The 18,313-nt window shown below is 47.0% G+C and overlaps 1 protein-coding gene across 2 annotated transcripts in view; it reads right to left on the minus strand.

Moving 5' to 3' along the window:
• ets1 (v-ets avian erythroblastosis virus E26 oncogene homolog 1) overlaps positions 1-18,313 on the minus strand; it is a 101,409-nt gene that overhangs the window by 23,844 nt on the left and 59,252 nt on the right. For both annotated transcript variants that reach the window (XM_078530833.1, XM_078530841.1), the window contains 4 exons: positions 10,500-10,619; positions 6,844-7,044; positions 4,589-4,675; positions 2,551-2,793 (listed from right to left, as the gene is read on the minus strand). In XM_078530833.1, the coding sequence (XP_078386959.1) occupies positions 2,551-2,793; positions 4,589-4,675; positions 6,844-7,044; positions 10,500-10,619 (651 nt within the window). The remainder of the gene's footprint in view (positions 1-2,550; positions 2,794-4,588; positions 4,676-6,843; positions 7,045-10,499; positions 10,620-18,313) is intronic.

The following is an 18,313-nucleotide window of genomic DNA, read 5'->3' on the forward strand; positions in this document are numbered from 1 at the left end:
GGTTAGACCACAACTGTAATACTGTGTACAGCTTTGGAAGGGGCATTATGCAAATTCATCAGAATTGTACCAGGGATAAAAGGGTTAAATTATGAGAACAGGTTGCATAGACTTGGCTTGTATTCCATTGGTTGTTGAAGATTAAGGTGTGTTCAAATTAAGATGTTTAGGATGGTTAAAGGTTTTGATAGGGTACATAGAGAGGAACTATCTCCTCTGGTGGGGTATGCAAAACAAGCAGTCATAACCTTAACATTAGGGCAAGGCCATTTCAGGATGATGTCAGGAAGCTCTTCTTCACAGAAAGGCTAGTGGAAATTTGGAACTCTCTCCTCCAAAAACCTGATGAGGCTGAAGGACAATTAAAAATTTCAACACTGGTACTGATAGATTTTTGTTAGGCAAAGGTATTAGTGGTTACAGGACCGAGGCGAGTAAATTGATCTCAGTAAAGTTGTAACAAGCTCGAGGGTTTGAATGGTTTACTCCTGTTCCTATTTAAAACACAGTGAAGCATTCATCAGCCCATTGGAGATCTCAGATACTGTATACCATGACTTTAAAGGCACTCGAGTTTTTTGATAGGGCTCTATGATGTCAATGTTTGCAACAGTGACACGTCCTGCCAGATGGGCAGAGATAATTACTGAGAGAATTATTGACCCCATTAATCGTTAGGCTCTATATCTTAGTTGTGAAACTATAGTCAGTCGATCCTTTCCACCCAGTCTCTGGTAGTGATATGAAAGTATCTAGTCTGAAGCAAACACCTCGTCTTTCTCAATGCAGGAGAGTTCTGTGGCTTATCTCTGCACTCAACCAGTTGTCCGTGTCTGTAAATTTTCTCAATTGTCATCACAGACTTTCAATTTAAAAAAAAACAGAAGAGGCAACAAAGAAATAAAGCTGATGAGCAGAAGTGAAAAATGTAGCCCAGTGCAAGCACTCAGAGATTGGTATCACTCTTTGCTATCGCAGGAACAATTTTTGATTCAAACAAGGATTAGTAACAGGGCACAGTGCCACACTTAAGTGTTACCACCAGCCTCCAGCTATTTTCACCTTTCGCTCTGCCACAGCCTCACACAGTTTTACAGGGGCCATCAGTCCAGGTCACTTTTTCAAGGAAAGAATACATTTTACTGAATTTCAGCAAGAAGTCTCCAACCCACCACTACCCCATTCAAAAGGCAAGTCTCGGGTCACCAGCTCTTCCAGTGTCTTCCTGGGTGATACATCACATGGCCACCCACCTGGATCCGCTCTGACCCTGCACTCCTGCCATTGGTCTATCCTCTGGGAGAACCGCCTTACATGGCCAATTGGAAAGGGAACAACCTCTGTTACTCATTGAGCTCATCTTGCCTATTCTCCCTCATCGCTAATATCATCAACAGCAACAACTTATATTTAAATACAGTTACTTGGTAGTACCAAACTTGAGTATTGCTGCAAAAAGACAGGCTGCCACAACTTTTCATCTTGCACTCATCAGGGCATTTGCAAGAATACCAATAGTAAAGGAAACAGCAATTTATACTGCATAAGGAGAGAGTGCTGATTGGTTGACAAGTGGACTCTGATTGGTAGAGGCATTTATTCAGTGCCTTTAATGTACTGAAATGTCCAAAGACGTTTCACAGGTGCATTACAAAATGAAGTATGACACTGAGCCACATAAGGAGGTATTACGTCAGATAACCAAAAGTTTGGTCAAAGATTTAGGATTTAAAGGAGGCAGCTGAGAAAGAGATCCAGAGAGGTGTTGGGAGGATATTCGAGAGCTTGGGTCCTGGGTAACTGGAGGTACGACCACCAATGATGGAGAAATTATGATTGCAAATACGCAAGAGGCCAGAATTAGAGGAGCACAGATATCTCAGAGGGTTGTGGAGCTGGAGGAGATTACAGAGATAGGGAGGGGGCGAGGCCATGAAGGGATTTGAAAACAAGGATGAGAATTTGAAAACCAAGCCGTTGCTTGACTGGGAGCCAATGTAGGATTAGCGAGCACGGAGGTGGTAAGGGAACAGGACTTGCTGTGAGCTAAGGCACAGACAGCAGAGTTTATGGAGTGTAGTAAGTGGGGGACCAGCCAGGAGTGTGTTGGAATAGTCAATAGAGGTAACAAAGGCATTGATGAGGGTTTCAGCAGCAGATGAGCTGAGGCAAGGGGAAGTCAAGTGATGTTAAGAAGGTGGAAAAAAGTGGTCTGAGAGATGGCATCAATATGAGGTCGGAATCTCATCTCAGGATCAAATGTGACACAAACTAATAATTGAAAATGTTCAAAGAAAAAGGAAACAATTTTTGTTTTCTCTTCCTATAATTTTCCTCCCAGGTGTTTTTCTCAGCTGTGGTGGGGGGAGTGAATCTTTGATTTTTGGAGGCCCCATGACAATTCTGGAGAATTACACAACCTGAACCAAAGCCCAATCTCTTCTCTCAGGCACTGAAGTTTCCACAGAGTTAACCATTATCCTGGCAGGAATACCACAGGGTTCTTGGCCATCTAGTACCATGTCACCCAGTCCCACAACACCAACCTACCTCGACTGATGCGGCCCACACACATGTTGTCGGGTGACACCACCTCCTGTTTGATGTAATACTCAGTCGGCAGTGAGTCCACGGGAGGGTCACGAGTGATCACAGCCTGATAATCCGCCTCATATTTTAGAGACAGCAGCTCCTCCGAGCTGATAGGATGAAGAGTTTGGTAGGATTCCGTAATAAATCCTGGGTCAGAGTACTCAGAGGGAGGGACACACTGAGCATGCTCACTGCCGTATCCTATCGGGAGAGAGACTACAATCAATGCACATCATGGGAAATGACAATCTCAGAGAATCCAAATCAGAGCTGCGGCCTGCACAAGGATTATACAAACACAACCAAACACCTGCTTCACAGCGCTCCCAAATCACAGCCTTCCCCAGTCACGCCGCTCCCCAGTCACGCCGCTCCCCAGTCACGCCGCTCCCCAGTCACGCCGCTCCCCAGTCACGCCGCTCCCCAGTCACGCCGCTCCCCAGTCACGCCGCTCCCCAGTCACGCCGCTCCCCAGTCACGCCGCTCCCCAGTCACGCCGCTCCCCAGTCACGCCGCTCCCCAGTCACGCCGCTCCCCAGTCACGCCGCTCCCCAGTCACGCCGCTCCCCAGTCACGCCGCTCCCCAGTCACGCCGCTCCCCAGTCACGCCGCTCCCCAGTCACGCCGCTCCCCAGTCACGCCGCTCCCCAGTCACGCCGCTCCCCAGTCACGCCGCTCCCCAGTCACGCCGCTCCCCAGTCATATGACCTCTGATTCATATCTCCCAGTTTACACTATGACTGGTTAAGGCCAACGGAAAACAAAATCAGGCTCCCTGTAGACAGCACCTATTGAAATGAGGCTGACCATTCACTACGAAACCATTTGGTAGTATTAATACTGATCAATTTCATCCCTAAATTCTGCAACTCACCATTTCCTCTAATTCTTTCTGGTGCTGGTGCATAGCAGCCGCCTTACCCTAAATAAGTCATGATGGTATGAGTTGTCTGCTTATTCCACCTCAGGGGCCTGATCCTGTCCTCATGTAAATTCCACACACAACACCGTTCCCAGCACTGGGTTCCTGTTTAGTGAAGGTCAGGGTGATCTTGGCTGACTTTTCCTCCCCACAAACCAAAGGTCACTGAACTCATTCTAGCTCATTGCACTGCATGGCTGGGTTCAGCAATGTGTCATTTTCTTCCTCCACCAGTTACTCAGGAAGTCATCGACCAACGTGTGCGACACAGCCCGATGCCCACACCTGGACTGCGCCTGGCGCCCACACCTGGACTGCGCCTGGCACCCACACCTGGACTGCGCCTGGCACCCACACCTGGACTGCGCCTGGCACCCACACCTGGACTGCGCCTGGCACCCACACCTGGACTGCGCCTGGCACCCACACCTGGACTGCGCCTGGCACCCACACCTGGACTGCGCCTGGCACCCACACCTGGACTGCGCCTGGCACCCACACCTGGACTGCGCCTGGCACCCACACCTGGACTGCGCCTGGCACCCACACCTGGACTGCGCCTGGCACCCACACCTGGACTGCGCCTGGCACCCACACCTGGACTGCGCCTGGCACCCACACCTGGACTGCGCCTGGCACCCACACCTGGACTGCGCCTGGCACCCACACCTGGACTGCGCCTGGCACCCACACCTGGACTGTATCTCAAAACCACACCTAGACTGTACCTCGCACCCACACTAGACGGTACCTCGCATCCACACTAGACGGTACCTCACACCCACATCTAAACTGTATCTCACACCCACACCTAGACTGCCATATCAGATGTACTGCAGCGGTTCAAGATGACAGCTCACCACCACCTTCTCAAAGGCAATGAGGGATGGACAATAAATGCCAGTGTTGCTCACATCCCAAGAAAGAATAAAAAGAATTGTCCCCATGTACCAAGTCTGGACTGAAGCCCAGTGCGCACACGTGAGAGGAACCCTGGCACTCCCTAGGCACTGCACTCATCCTAGAGACTGGTGACCCTGGACTGACTCCTCTGGAGGTCCAACTATAACTTACCCATGGAATATGCTGTGAAGAGACTGTTCTCGGAGTAACTGGAAACCACCCCATTCACCACATAGGGCTTGATATCTTCTTGGCATTCTGTCAGAGGTGAAAGGTGGACATTCAGTAAACAACTTTTCTTAAAACAAGCTTCTGATATTTTAATCAAGTTGAGACTATGTTTATAGATGCTTGCGCTGCATAATGGAGCACTGCATTTCATGCAGCCCAGTGTCAGCATCATACACTCCCAGCCAGTTACAGCATAGCTTAATGTACAGAAAGCTCCTTCTACAGTGTCCCCATCAAACACTCCCAGAATAGGTACAGCACGGGGTTAGATACAGAGTAAAGCTCCCTCTACACTGTCCCCATCTAACACTCCCAGGGCAGGTACAGCATGGGGTTAGATACAGAGTAAAGCTCCCTCTACACTGTCCCCATCTAACACTCCCAGGACAGGTACAGCATGGGGTTAGATACAGAGTAAAGCTCCCTCTACACTGTCCCCATCAAACACTCCCAGGACAGATACAGCACGGGGTTAGATACAGAGTAAAGCTCCCTCTACACTGTCCCCATCTAACACTCCCAGGACAGATACAGCACAGGGTTAGATACAGAAGAAAGCTCCCCCTTCACTATGCAAACATCAAGTGTACTGCTTTGCTACACAAGAGTCCCACTGTTATTTTGCACATCAGCCATCTTGTACTCTTTGAGTGAGATTGTCAGTTTATTTTCCAATGTTTTCCTCTCCTTATCTGTGATGTACTGTGCAGCATTCTCCATATTAAAGGTGTGCTATAAATTAAAGTTGATGCATTCATGCTGAATCAGGGGCACTTCTGAGCCCCAGTCTATTGGCAGCTGAGTTCAGATTACCCTATTTACTCTGTGCCGAACCTTCTACAAGGCTGAAGACTGAAGTAACCTTCATCTAGCCTGGGACAGTGTGGTAAAATTATACAGAAGTTTTCACAACCAGACTCAGGTTACACTATGCACCCAGCATCCCAATATTGGTACATTTTGCCTTATGTAACCTGTGAATTACCTGCCATATCAGATGGACTGCAGCGGTTCAAGATTGCAGCTCACGGGATGGACAATAAATGCCAGTGATGCTCACATCCCAAGAAAGAATAAAAAATGCCCCCATGTACCAACATTGCACCAAACCTTGACACATCACATCAAAATAAAGTTGATTTACTGCTGATGAAACAGATGTGTGTGCGTGTGTGTCTGTGTCTATATGTGTGTCTGTGTGCGAATATATGTGTCTGTATGTGTGTTTGTGTGAATGTGAGTATATGTGCGTGTATTTATATGTGGGTGTGTGTGTGGGCTTATATGTATGCGTGTGCACGTGTGTGTAGATCTGTCTGCATGAGTATAAGCATGCATATGTGTGTGTGTGTGTGTGTGTGTGTGTGTGTGTGTCTGTGTGTGTCTGTGTGTGTCTGTGTGTGTCTGTGTGTGTCTGTGTGTGTCTGTGTGTGTGTGTGTGTGTGTGTGTGTGTCTGTCTGTGTGTGTGTCTGTGTGTGTCTGTGAGTATATGTGAGTGTGTGTTCACATTCGCACTCAAACAAATTAACTGCTCAACTTGATTGTATATTCTCCAGGTCAAATCCTACTTTCTGCTGCATAAACAAGACCAATTTTGCATACACTGTCCCACGGAATATCAGCAGACAGTGTGAGCGTAGTGTTTGGAGGAAGCCTCATCAGGGTAGGACATGCTCCCAACACCACGTGGTCAGGACAGCAAGAGGAAAAATAAATAATGTTTGAAAAGGAAATGCAAGAAACACACAGCAAGGTCTTAACAAACAAACATCTCATTATATTTAACCATGTTTATCTTTGAATACAGACGCAAGTCAGATAGGGCCTAGGAAAAATAATCATGGCAGAAATGTGCACTCCTCACCAGCAACAGTGCAGGCTAGTGCCAATGGTTTACCCTTTTTTGATCAGTGCCAACACAAAGTACGCTAACCTGCTCTTTATGGCCAATGGTCACAAAAATCTGCAGCACTAGGTCATCATAGGTGGAAACAGCTCAGTGGGATGCTGCAGGACACCCTGGGGTAGGGTCTGCAGCATAGCAGGTCAACATCCAATTGATATGCAATATATTGTAATAGAACTAACTCCATGCACTTCTATCATTTAAACTAAGTGAGAGAGCAGTTAAAAATCCCATGGGAATATCCAACACTTAGGATGGAAAGGTTAATGCCATGAATCCGTGGCTTACCTTTCTGAAGCTGCTCAAGATGTTCCCACAGGATGTCACCCACAAAGTCAGGGGCCAGCTCCAGAAAGCTGTCCCTGCCCAGGGCACACAGACTGGCCCCATTCATTCGGAACTGGTGGAAATCCACATTCTTCAAACTGAATTCATTGACAGCCCAGACTAACCAGTGAGTCACGTGCTCATCCATCCATTGCCGTGGGTCTGCGGGGAGATATAAGAAATGTGTGATGTTTCTGTATCTGATAGCAGTCCTTATGATTCTCAAAGTACAGGTTGGGCCATGGTGTGGCATTACCTATTCCCACAACACCAGAGAGTTTCACAAAAGGTTGTACTCTGGGTAGGGTTACCAGCTCTCAAGGATTGACCTGGAGTCTTCAAGAATCAAAGACCAACCTCCCAGACGCAGTCATGAGAAAACACAGGAAAGCTATATAGGGGTATTCAAAAAAAAATTGTGTTTTTTCTTTCATTTTCTTTGAACTCTTTTATTAACAGATTCGAGGGCTATTTGACTGGGTGAGGTGGTTGGAGGATTAAATGATGTGATGAAGCCTCCAGATATATATTCAACAGAGACCCTAACTTGGAACCAGGTTGCCTGCAGTAGCGCAGACACTGAACTGAGCTGTGTTGATCACTCTGAGTGATGGCTGGTTGATTCCTCCTGTCAGATAGTGTGGGCACGATTAACTAACACCATACAAACTAACTCACCGACCAAAGGTTGGGGCTGATGGGACTGCATGTGGGAAGTAGTGGCTAGTAATCCCTAAAGCTCATAGTGGACATTGGATTTTTCACGAGGGACAAAGTATTTGGGACTAAAGGCAGACAGGTCGCCAGGACCTGGTGGCCTGCACCCAAGGGTTTTAAAGGAAGTGGCTGCAGAGATAGTGGAGGCATTGGTCAAAATATTCCAGAACTCACTGGATTCCGGGAGGAGTCCCAGTGGATTGGAAAACCATTAAGGTGACGCCCCTGTTCAAGAAGGGTGGGAGACAAAAAGCAGGAAACTATAAGCCAGTCAGCCTAAAATGCTAGAGTCCATTATTAAGGAAGAAATAGCAGGACATTTAGAAAAACTTAATACAATCAAACAGAATCAACATGGTTTTAGGAAAGAAAAATCATGTTTTATAAATTTGCTAGGGTTCTTTGAGGATATAACAAGCAGAGTTGACAAAGGGAAATTGGTAGATATAGTGTATTTGGATTTCCAGAAGGCATTCAATAAGGTGCCACATGAAAGGTTATTGCACAAGATAAGAGCTCATGCTATTGGGGGTAATGTATTAGAATGGATTGAGGATTGGTTAACACACAGAAGACAAAGGCACAGGGTTAATGGGTCTTTTTCAGGTTGGAAAGACGTAACTACTGGAGTGCCACAAGGATCAGTCCTAGGGCCTCAATTATTTACTATCTGTATTAATTACTTGGAGGATGGGGGCAGAATATAATTTATCAAAATTTGCTGATGACACAAAAATAGGTGGGAGGGCATGTTGTGATGAGGACATAAGGAGTCTTCAAGGGGATATAGATAGGATGGGCAAAAACTTGGCAGATGGAGTTTAATGTAGGAAAGTGTGAGATCATGCACTTTGATAGGAAAAATCAAAAGGCAGGCTATTATTTAAATAGAGAGAGGCTCCAAAAGAGTGCAGCACAGAGGGATCTGAGTAATCTTGTGCATGAAACACAAAAAGTTAGCAAGCAGGTGCAGCAAGTAATTAAGAAGGCAAATGGGATTTTGGCCCGTATTGCTGGGGGGTTGGAGTTTAAAAATAGGGAAATCTTGTTACAACTGTACAGGATGTTGGTGAGGCCGCACCTGGAGTACTGTGTATTTGGTCTCCGTATTTAAGAAAGGATTATACTGGCATTGGAAGCAGTTCAAACGAGAGTCACTCGGCTGATTCCTGGGATGAAGGGGTTGACTTATCAAGGACGGCTAAACAGATTGGGCCTTTGTTCATTAGAGTTTAGAAGAATGAGGGGTGATCTTATTGAAACGTACAAGATTCTGAGGAGGCTTGACAGGGTAGATGTTGAGAAGATGTTTCCAGTAGCGGGGTAATCTCGAACTAAGGGAAATAGTTACAGAATAAGGGGACACTCATTTAAAACTGAGATGCGAAGGAATTTCTTCTCTCAGAGGGTAATGAATGTCTGGAATTCTCTATCCCAGAGAGTTCTGGAGGCTAAATCACTGAAAGTATTTAAAGAGGGGGTAGGTAGATTTTTCAAATATCGGGGAGCTGGCATGAAAGAGGAGCCATGATCCTATAGAATGGTGGGGCAGGAGCCCACACCTGCTCCTATTTCTTATTCTCTTATGTTCTTGTGTTCTTATGTTAATATGCTCAGTTGGTTATTAATTTAACATTGGAGGTAGCCTGTTTGTTTCAAATTGACTAAAAATAGGTCACTGCTAGCATGAAAACAAGACCAGAAATCTTAAGCTCAATAGATTGATATTTAGAAACGCAAGTTCATTTTTCCACACATGCCACTTGACTTTGAGACATGAATTAGGAATTTTCAGTTATGTCAAAAGCAACGGTCAGGACTCAAGCCAGGATTCCAGCAGCTTCATCACAATTGAAGCAATTCAGAAGGCCAGCCCGACGGCAGCCTTTTTCAGCAACATGGGATGGGCAATAAACACCAGTCTCGCCAGCTGCAACCCAAGGATCAATGAAAAAAGGCCCCTACCCACAGAAAGTTAATGTAGTGCCAAAATAGTGGAGAATTTGAATCAGAACTTCACTGATTTGATTGTCCACCTTCAGTCCACAGACAACTTCCCCCAACCCACTATCTTCATTCCAAATCCAATATCAGCTCCCAATTTTGATCCAAATCCACAATTAACAAACTTCACTGCTAGATTCAAATAGCAAGAATTTAAACAAATGGTGCAACCATAACTCATTCTCTACCTCAGAAATGATGTTCATCCACCTTTATCCTGGAAATGTCTGAGCATTATATAAGAGATGTCCCTGATTAATACACAAAGGGTCTATGTTATTTGATTTTGGAAGAGCTGGGTGCCTTTGAGGTTAAACGTAAGTATAAATGGAATATTAACAATGTCAATAACATCATTTGCTGCTTCTGAAGAGGGAACAAAGCCTCTCTGACAATGTGAGAGAACCCTTTCACAATTGCATTACCTATGCCACAACAGCTTTTGACTGGAGGATACCCAAGGTGAAATCAATATATAACCTTTAAGGTCTTGACAGGGTGGATGTGGAGAGGATGTTTCCTCTTCTGGGAGAATCTAGAACTAGGGGCCACTGTTTAAAAATAAGGGATCACTTGTTTAAGACAGAGGTGAGGAGAATTTTTTTCTCTCAGGGGGTCGTGAGTCTTTGGAACTCTCTTCCTCAAAAGGTGGTGGAAGCAGAGTCTTTGAATATTTTTAAGACAGGGCTAGATAGATTCTTGATTAACTAGGGGGTGAAAGGTTATTGGGGATAGGCGGGAATGTGGGGTTGAGGTTACAGTCAGATCAGCCATGATCTTATTGAATGGCGGAGCAGGCTCGAGTGGCCGAGTGGCATAGCCCTGTTCCTAATTCGTATGTTCGTATGTTCATATGTATAAGGAACTCCGCCATGGCAGTGAATTGTAGTGTTTACCTTTTGGGATTCCCAGTCTCTGCTGTTCCCTGGTGAATTCGCTAAATGTGGCCTTGAGGGCTTGAGACATCATTTTGTTGCTGCTGGGTGTCAGTAATGGTATATCTCCACATTCCAGATCTGAAAGGAATTTAGAAAAAAACAGACACATGTTACACTAAATCCAGAAGTCAAAACACATTCTTTTGGATGAGTGAACAGATGAAAATGTATTTGGGGGACGTACTAGTTGAGTATGGGACATGTCTGCAAGATCCACTGCCAAGCAATAAATATTTTGGGTGTGATGGTTCAATTGTGGGAAGTACTAGAAATAAACATCTGAAGACTAAGAGTTGTCATTGGCTGCTGACAGTCCATTATCTATCCAATCCACGCACATACCTGTGAGGCACCTTTAGATAGAAGTAACTGGGGAATAGGAATTGGACTTCTGCTTAGGCTGAAGACTCCGGAATCATCTAATATTTTACAATAAAACAAAAAGCAAAATACTGCGGATACTAGAAGTCTGAAGTGAAAACAGAAAATGTTGAAAACACTCAGCAGGTCAGGCAGCATCTGTGCAGAGTTAGGGACCTGAAACATTACTTCTCTTCCTCGCTCCACCAGTACTCCCTGGGTTGAGTGTTTCCAGTATTTTCTGTTTTCGTTAACATTTTACGATGCCTGCTGGCAGCCCCCCTCCACCCCAAACTTCTCTTCCGAAGGCACAGGTTGGTGCCGGGGTAGAATTTGGTGAAGATCCATTGTCCCCTCATACGTTATCCAAGTGGGATTCTTCATGTGATTATTTTTCTCTTCATTATTGGAAACTCTTGCCAGGCATGCCATTGAATTACTAATACCAATAAGATGCACACATTCTGGCACAGGTGTCCAATACCTAACTTACATCAGAGACTGTAGCTGATAACTCAACTATCAAAGGCCAGTTCTGTATTATCAGTCCATTCAAGCATGGATGGGTAAACAGGAGTAGAGCAGAAACATGGAACAGTGAGGAGCAGTATTATGTCACGCAGGAGTCAAGGGAATGGAAAGAGATAGTAAAGCTGACAAATCCTTAGTCATATCAGAATGCAGCAATAGGCAATCTGCTCCGACCTGCATTAATTCAACCACAAAACGCCCACTTTCAGTGCAGCCAGAACAGAATGAAAGCCAGAACTGAGCCATTCCAAAGTAACTCAGGTGATTTAGTCACGCACACACACCACCAACTTATAATGCAGCTTTTCAAACCTGTGGCTTACACACTAAAATAAAAGCAAAATGCAACGGGCAGAATTTTTTAGCTTGGCATGTGGGCCCGCGCCGACCTGCTTGAGTGTCACATAGCGTTGGGGTGAGCGTCCTGACGTCATCCCACGCTCGCTCGATATTTCGGTCGGCGGGCACACGCGGAAGTTGGAAGCGCACCCACCGGCAAGGGGGCAATTAAACCCATTCGACTTCCAACTGACTCCAATTTTTCGTGGTCCGTCCAGCCTTACTGTTGGCCGACGGGCGAATGTGCCAGGCGGACTTTGCATTTTTGATCAAACCTCATCCAAGGGCGGGATGAGGTTTCAATTATTAAATTTAAAAAAAATGTTTGGGAAGAATTTTCATCCCCTATATGTTCAGGTGATTGATTCTGACGCGTGGACATTTTTTTCCCTGGACTTTAAAATCTTTATTGATTGCTTTTGAATACTTCAGCTCCCTGAGGCAGCTCTCTCCTCCCGCCCTCCTCCCGCCCTCACCCCGGCAGCACTGAGCCTTTCACGCTGAATGGCCATTCCCAGGCCCTCCGATCACACGTGCCCGCCAAACTAAAAATCCTGCCCTATGGGAGTCTGAAGAAGGGTCACGTTTGAATTTAAAGTTAACTCTCTACAGATGCTTCCAGATGTGCTGAGTTTTTCCAGCACTTTCTATTTTTACACAGCTTGTACACTCTTAGCAAGGATTGGCTTGACACAGAGTATATGCTATATAGTAAGTTACACAATGTTCGAAAGCTACAATGAGTGCAGGTCAAATTCGCAGCTCTCAATGTGTTTCCCATCTGGGAGTTACGAGTAAAGTGTGGTTGAGACAGGCACAAGGCGAGCAGCTGGTCCAAGTTGAGTTGGCAGTTAATACACTTTTTTCTAAAGGCATATTTCAGTTTGTAGCAATACTATTGGTGGGCCTCACCAATATACTGATCCACAAATTAATTACACCAAAACAATGAGATGGTAATTAGAATTCTCACTTCACAATCCTCACCTCAATAGAATGAAATCCTGGAACTGACTGGCACTTGAGTCTACCCATCATCATCAGACTTGTTAGGGCTGTGTTTGGTATAAACCATTCAGTGAGTTGCTATGGATACAGACAACAGCAGACCACACTGACCCCCCTCTCCTGCTAACAATTATTAACAGCCCTAAATGAACACCAACCAACAAAAAGTTTTAAACTCACTACAAAGGGAGGAGCTTTGAAAGAGATCAAATTAGATGCCACCTTGCTGCAGGGTAATGGTTAAGGACAGAGAAGAAAGGGATGGGGTGGGAGAGGGGATAAGGGGGCAGAAGAGCAATGATGGGGAGAAGAGAAGGCCAGGGGTTGCTGGGTGAAAGATTGAAGGACGTGGAGATGAAACCAAAAGCAACCCACCAGAAAAGTTGAAAGAGCAGACCAGAATCACAAAATGTAAATTCTCTCAGCGTCAATCAATGGAAAAAAATACACAGCTCCACATTTTCATCAGGCTGTGTGTGTCTGTGTGGGTGTGTGTGTGTGTGTGTGTGTGGGTGTGTGTTGGGGTGTGTGTGTAGGGGCGTGTGTATGCTTGCGTGTGCGTCTGTGTGCGTGTGTGGGTGGGTGTGGGCTGGCGTGTGTATGTCTGGGTGTGTGGGTGTGTGGGTGTGTGTGTGTGGGTGTGTGGGTGTGTCGGTGTGTGTGTGTGTGTGTGTGTGGGTGTGGGTGTGGGTCTGTGCGTGTGGATGTGTACGGGTGTGTGTATGTGTGTGTGTGTGTGTGTTTGTGTGTGGGTGGGTGTGTGTGTGTGTGGGTGTGTGTGTGTGTGTCTGTGTGTGTGCGTGGGTGGGTGTATGGGTGTGTGGGTGTGTGTGTGTGTGTGCATGGGTGTGAGCGTGGGTGTGTGTGGGTGTCTGTGTGTGGGGGGGGGGGATGTGGGGGGGTGTGTGGGGAGGTGTGTGGCCGTGTGTGGCCGTGTGTGGCCGTGTGTGGCCGTGGGTATGTGTGGGTATGTGTGGGTATGTGTGGGTATGTGTGGGTATGTGTGGGTATGTGTGGGTATGTGTGGGTGTGGGCATGTGTGGGTGTGGGCATGTGTGGGTGTGGGTATGTGTGGGTGTGGGTATGTGTGGGTGTGGGTATGTGTGGGTATGTGTGGGTGTGGGTATGTGTGGGTGTGGGTATGTGTGGGTGTGGGTATGTGTGGGTGTGGGTATGTGTGGGTGTGGGTGTGGGTGTGGAGGGGTGTGTGTATGTGTGTGTGTGTGTGGGTGTGTTTGTGTGTGGGGGTGTGGGTGTGTGTGAGTGTGTACATGTGGTTGTGTGTGTGTGCATGGGTGTGGGAGTGGGTGTGAGCGTGGGTGTCTGTGTGTGTGTGGGGGGTGTGTGGGGGGGGTGTGTGTGTGGCTGTGTGGGTGTGGGTGGGTATGTGTGGGTGGGTATGTGTGGGTGGGTATGTGTGGGTGGGTATGTGTGTGTGGGGGTGTGTGTGGATAGGGGGTGTGTGTGGATAGGGGGTGTGTGTGTGGGGGGGGTGCGTGGGGGGGGGTGCGTGGGGGGGGGGTGTTGGGGAGGGGCGTGGGGGGGGGGCGTGTGGGAGGGGGGTGTGTGGGAGGGGGGTGTGTGGGAGGGGGGTGTGTGGGAGGGGGGTGTGTGGGAGGGGGGTGTGTGGGAGGGGGGTGTGTGGGAGGGGGGTGTGTGGGAGGGGGGTGTGTGGGAGGGGGGTGTGTGGGAGGGGGGTGTGTGGGAGGGGGGTGTGTGGGAGGGGGGTGTGTGGGAGGGGGGTGTGTGGGAGGGGGGTGTGTGGGAGGGGGGTGTGTGGGAGGGGGGTGTGTGGGAGGGGGGTGTGTGGGAGGGGGGTGTGTGGGAGGGGGGTGTGTGGGAGGGGGGTGTGTGGGAGGGGGGTGTGTGGGAAGGGGGTGTGTGGGAGGGGGGTGTGTGGGAGGGGGGTGTGTGGGAGGGGGTGTGTGGGGGGCGGTGTGTGGGGGGCGGTGTGTGGGGGGGGGTGTGTGTTGGGGGGGCGGTGTGTGTTGGGGGGGCGGTGTGTGTTGGGGGGGGTGTGTGTTGGGGGGGGTGTGTGTTGGGGGGGGTGTGTGTTGGGGGGGGTGTGTGGGGGGCTGCGGCCATAAGGAAATGCTCTAGCGACGGCCCTATCACAAGAATGAAAAAAATGACTTTGCAAAGTTCCTTAATGTCACCATTGGGAAGAACATACCACCTGATTCTCTACTTTATCATCCAGTTGACCAGCAAATGATGGACAATACTTACTGAACACATGCAACCTTTCTCGTGTTTCATCCTGTAGACTTTATTTAGAAGCAAGGTGAAGGGCCCAGACTCGAGGCCAACATCATGACTAGGTGACCTAGTGACAACAGGCTTGGGTTTTCAAGCCTGTCAATTGTCTGAAGGAGAGAATCCCAAAGCATCGCACACTTGCATGGTTCTGGCACAGAGCATGATGCAGCAAGAGTGCAATGAGTCTGGAATACTTATTAATCCAATGGAGCAATAGAAAAGCAAGTTGGATGATGTGAATCATGGGCAATTGATCTACCAACACCTCTCTGCCCTGCCAGTCTGAATTTTACACCAATGTTTTGGATCATGAACTCTGAGATTACAAAGAATAAGAGATAGTAGTGTTGGAGGACAGGAGAGAGGGGGGAGGGGGAAAGGGAGAGAAGTGGAATGGAGAATGGGGAGAGAGAGGTGGGAGGGGGAGGTTTGCACTTAAGATAATGGGGAGAAAGAAGAAAGACAGGGGGTAAAATAGAGTATACCACACAGCACATCGAGCCTGCTCTGCAATTCAATACGATCATAGCTGACCATAGACTCAGCTCCATTTTTCCGCCACTCCCTATATCCCTTAATTCCCTGAGAGACCAATAATCTATCCCAGCTTAAATGTATTCAATGATGAAACATTCACAGCTCTCGGGGTAGAGAATTCTAAAGATTCACAATCATTTGAGTGAAGTAATTTCTCCTCATCTCAATCCTAAATTATTGGCCCCTTATCCTGTGACCGTGCCTCTGTGTTTTAGATTTCCCAACCAGCAGAAACAATCTCTCAACGTCCACCCCATCAACCTCCTTCAGAATGGCCTGCTGCAATGTTCCAGTGAAGCCCAACGCAAACTGGAGGAAAGCACCTCATCTTCCGACTAGGCAATTTACAGCCTTCCGGACTTAACATTGAGTTCAACAACTTCAGACCATGAACTCTCTCCTCCGTCCTCACCCACATCTTCTAATCTTTTAGAATCTTTTAAAGTGACAGCTTTTGGTTGTCTCCGCCTATCACTGGCTGCTTGTCCCAACAAACCTCCCCCCCTCCCTTAAACCAGCTTATATTTCACCCCTTTCCTATTTTTACTTAGTTCTGTTGAAGGGTCATGAGGACTCGAAACGTCAACTGTGCTCTCCTCCGCCGATGCTGCCAGACCTGCTGAGTTTTTCCAGGTATTTCTGTTTCTGTTTTTGTTTCACATCTTCTAATCCCCTTTTTTCTACATGAGGGATGGAAATCTGCCGTCCTTACCTGGTCTGGCCTACGTATGACATCAGACCCACAGCAATGTGGTTGACTCTTAAATGCCCTCTGAACATGGAAATTAGGGATGGGTAATAAATGCTGGCCTGGCTAGCGAGCCCCACTTCCCATGAATGGGAAAATAAATTTTAAAATGCCTTCCTAATGTTTGTTGCACCTGTATGGTGGACGGGATAAAATTGTTTCCCTTGGTGGAGAATTCTAGAACCAGGGGATATAGATTCAAGATAAGTGGCAGAAGGTGTAGGAGGGACATGAGAAAGAACTTTTTTACGCAGAGGGTAGTGGGTGTCTGGAATTCACTGCCCAAGTTGGTGGTAGAGGCAGAAACTCTAAACTCTTTTAAAAAGTACCTGGATCTGCACCTTAAGTGCTGTAAGCTGCAGGTCTATGGGCCGGGTGCAGGAAGGTGGGATTAGAAAGGGCACCTGAGTGTCCTCGGGCTGGCATGGACAAGATGAGCCGAATGGCCTCCTTCTGTGCTGTAGCTTTTCTATGGTTCTATGGAATGCTAACTTTCTGCATTCCTTGTACAAGTACACCCAAGTCTCTTTGAACATCAACACTTGCAAGTTTCTGAACTTCTACAAAATATTCTGCTTTTTCATTCTTACGACCAAAGTGAATGACTTCTCACTTCCCTATATTGTATCTTGTTGCCCACTCACCTAACCCAGTCTACAGGATGGAGAGAGAAAGGAGAGCGATGGGGAAGAGTGGGATAGAGATGGAGATAGTAGAGTCATAGGAGGGAAAGAGGAAGGGAAGAGGAGAAACAGAGAGAGGGAGAGAGCTGGAAGGAAGAGAAAATGTGAAGGCAGAGAAGGAGAGAGAGGATGAAGAGAGAGAGGGAAGAGAAGAGGAAGGGGACAGAAAGAGAGCGAGAAAGAGACAGAAAGGCAGAGCGAGGGATCGAGAGGGGAATAAACATATATAAATTTTTGGCAAACAAGAATTTTTGGTTTTAATTTCTTCAGACAAGACCTCTCTCTAAAACTGGCCAATGTTTACACAATAAACTTGGGGTTAATGGCAGTTTTTGTTTTAATTGGAGAAGCAAAGACACACAGGGCAGCACTCACCAGCAAACACCATGCAAACCTCTCACTAAGCCATCATCACCAGCAGCTCTCCTTCCGACTGCAGCAATACTGCAAGCTTGGGATTTGAACTAATGTCAGCTCAGCATACACTGATTAACATTCTAACTCAGAGAGAACGCAGGCAGATGATGAGTCAGGAGACCTGGCTGCTCCAGATTGTTGAGCTGCCGGTCATTCACTACTCATCCTCAAAGCAAAATAAATCCCAAACTTGGACATAATTACACTTCAGGAATGCAGATATTATGGACTATCGTGAGCTCTGTTGCTCTGCCTGGGAATGGAGCCAGCCAGGCTAAGTCAGGGATGATGACCTCTTTCCATTATCACAGTTCAACATCCAAACTGGACATGGAACATTTGGTCCGATCACTTAGAAAAAACTTAACTGCAAATTACACAAGATTATGTTAACAATACAAGTTCATGCAGGTCTCTTGTCACAAAATCACAATATAATGCAAATTGGCCATTGGTTTGACTGCATGCAATAGCACACACTGTTCCCTCCTATAAACGTCTGGAGTTTCAACTCTGCCCAATCCTGTAGTTGGCCCTGTCCATTCTTATTGACATCTGGACCCTCAGCCCTGTCCACTTCCAATAATTTGACCGAGTGTGGCATCAAGGAGCCCCAGCAAAACTGGAGTCAATGGGAATCAGGGGGAAAACTCTCCACTGGTTAGAGTCATATCTAGCACAAAGGAAGATGGTTGTGGTTGTTGGGGGTCAGTCATCTCAGCTCAAGGATATCACTGTAGAAGTTTCTCAATGTAGTATCCAAGGCCCAACCATCTTCATCTGCTTCATCAATGATTTTGCTTCCATCATAAGGTCAGAAGTGGGGATGTTCACTGATGATTGCACAATGTTCAGCACCATTAGCGACTCCTCACATACAAAAGCAGTCT

The sequence above is a fragment of the Cetorhinus maximus genome, chromosome 2, assembly GCF_964194155.1.
Source record: "Cetorhinus maximus chromosome 2, sCetMax3.hap1.1, whole genome shotgun sequence".
Lineage (NCBI taxonomy): Eukaryota > Metazoa > Chordata > Chondrichthyes > Lamniformes > Cetorhinidae > Cetorhinus > Cetorhinus maximus.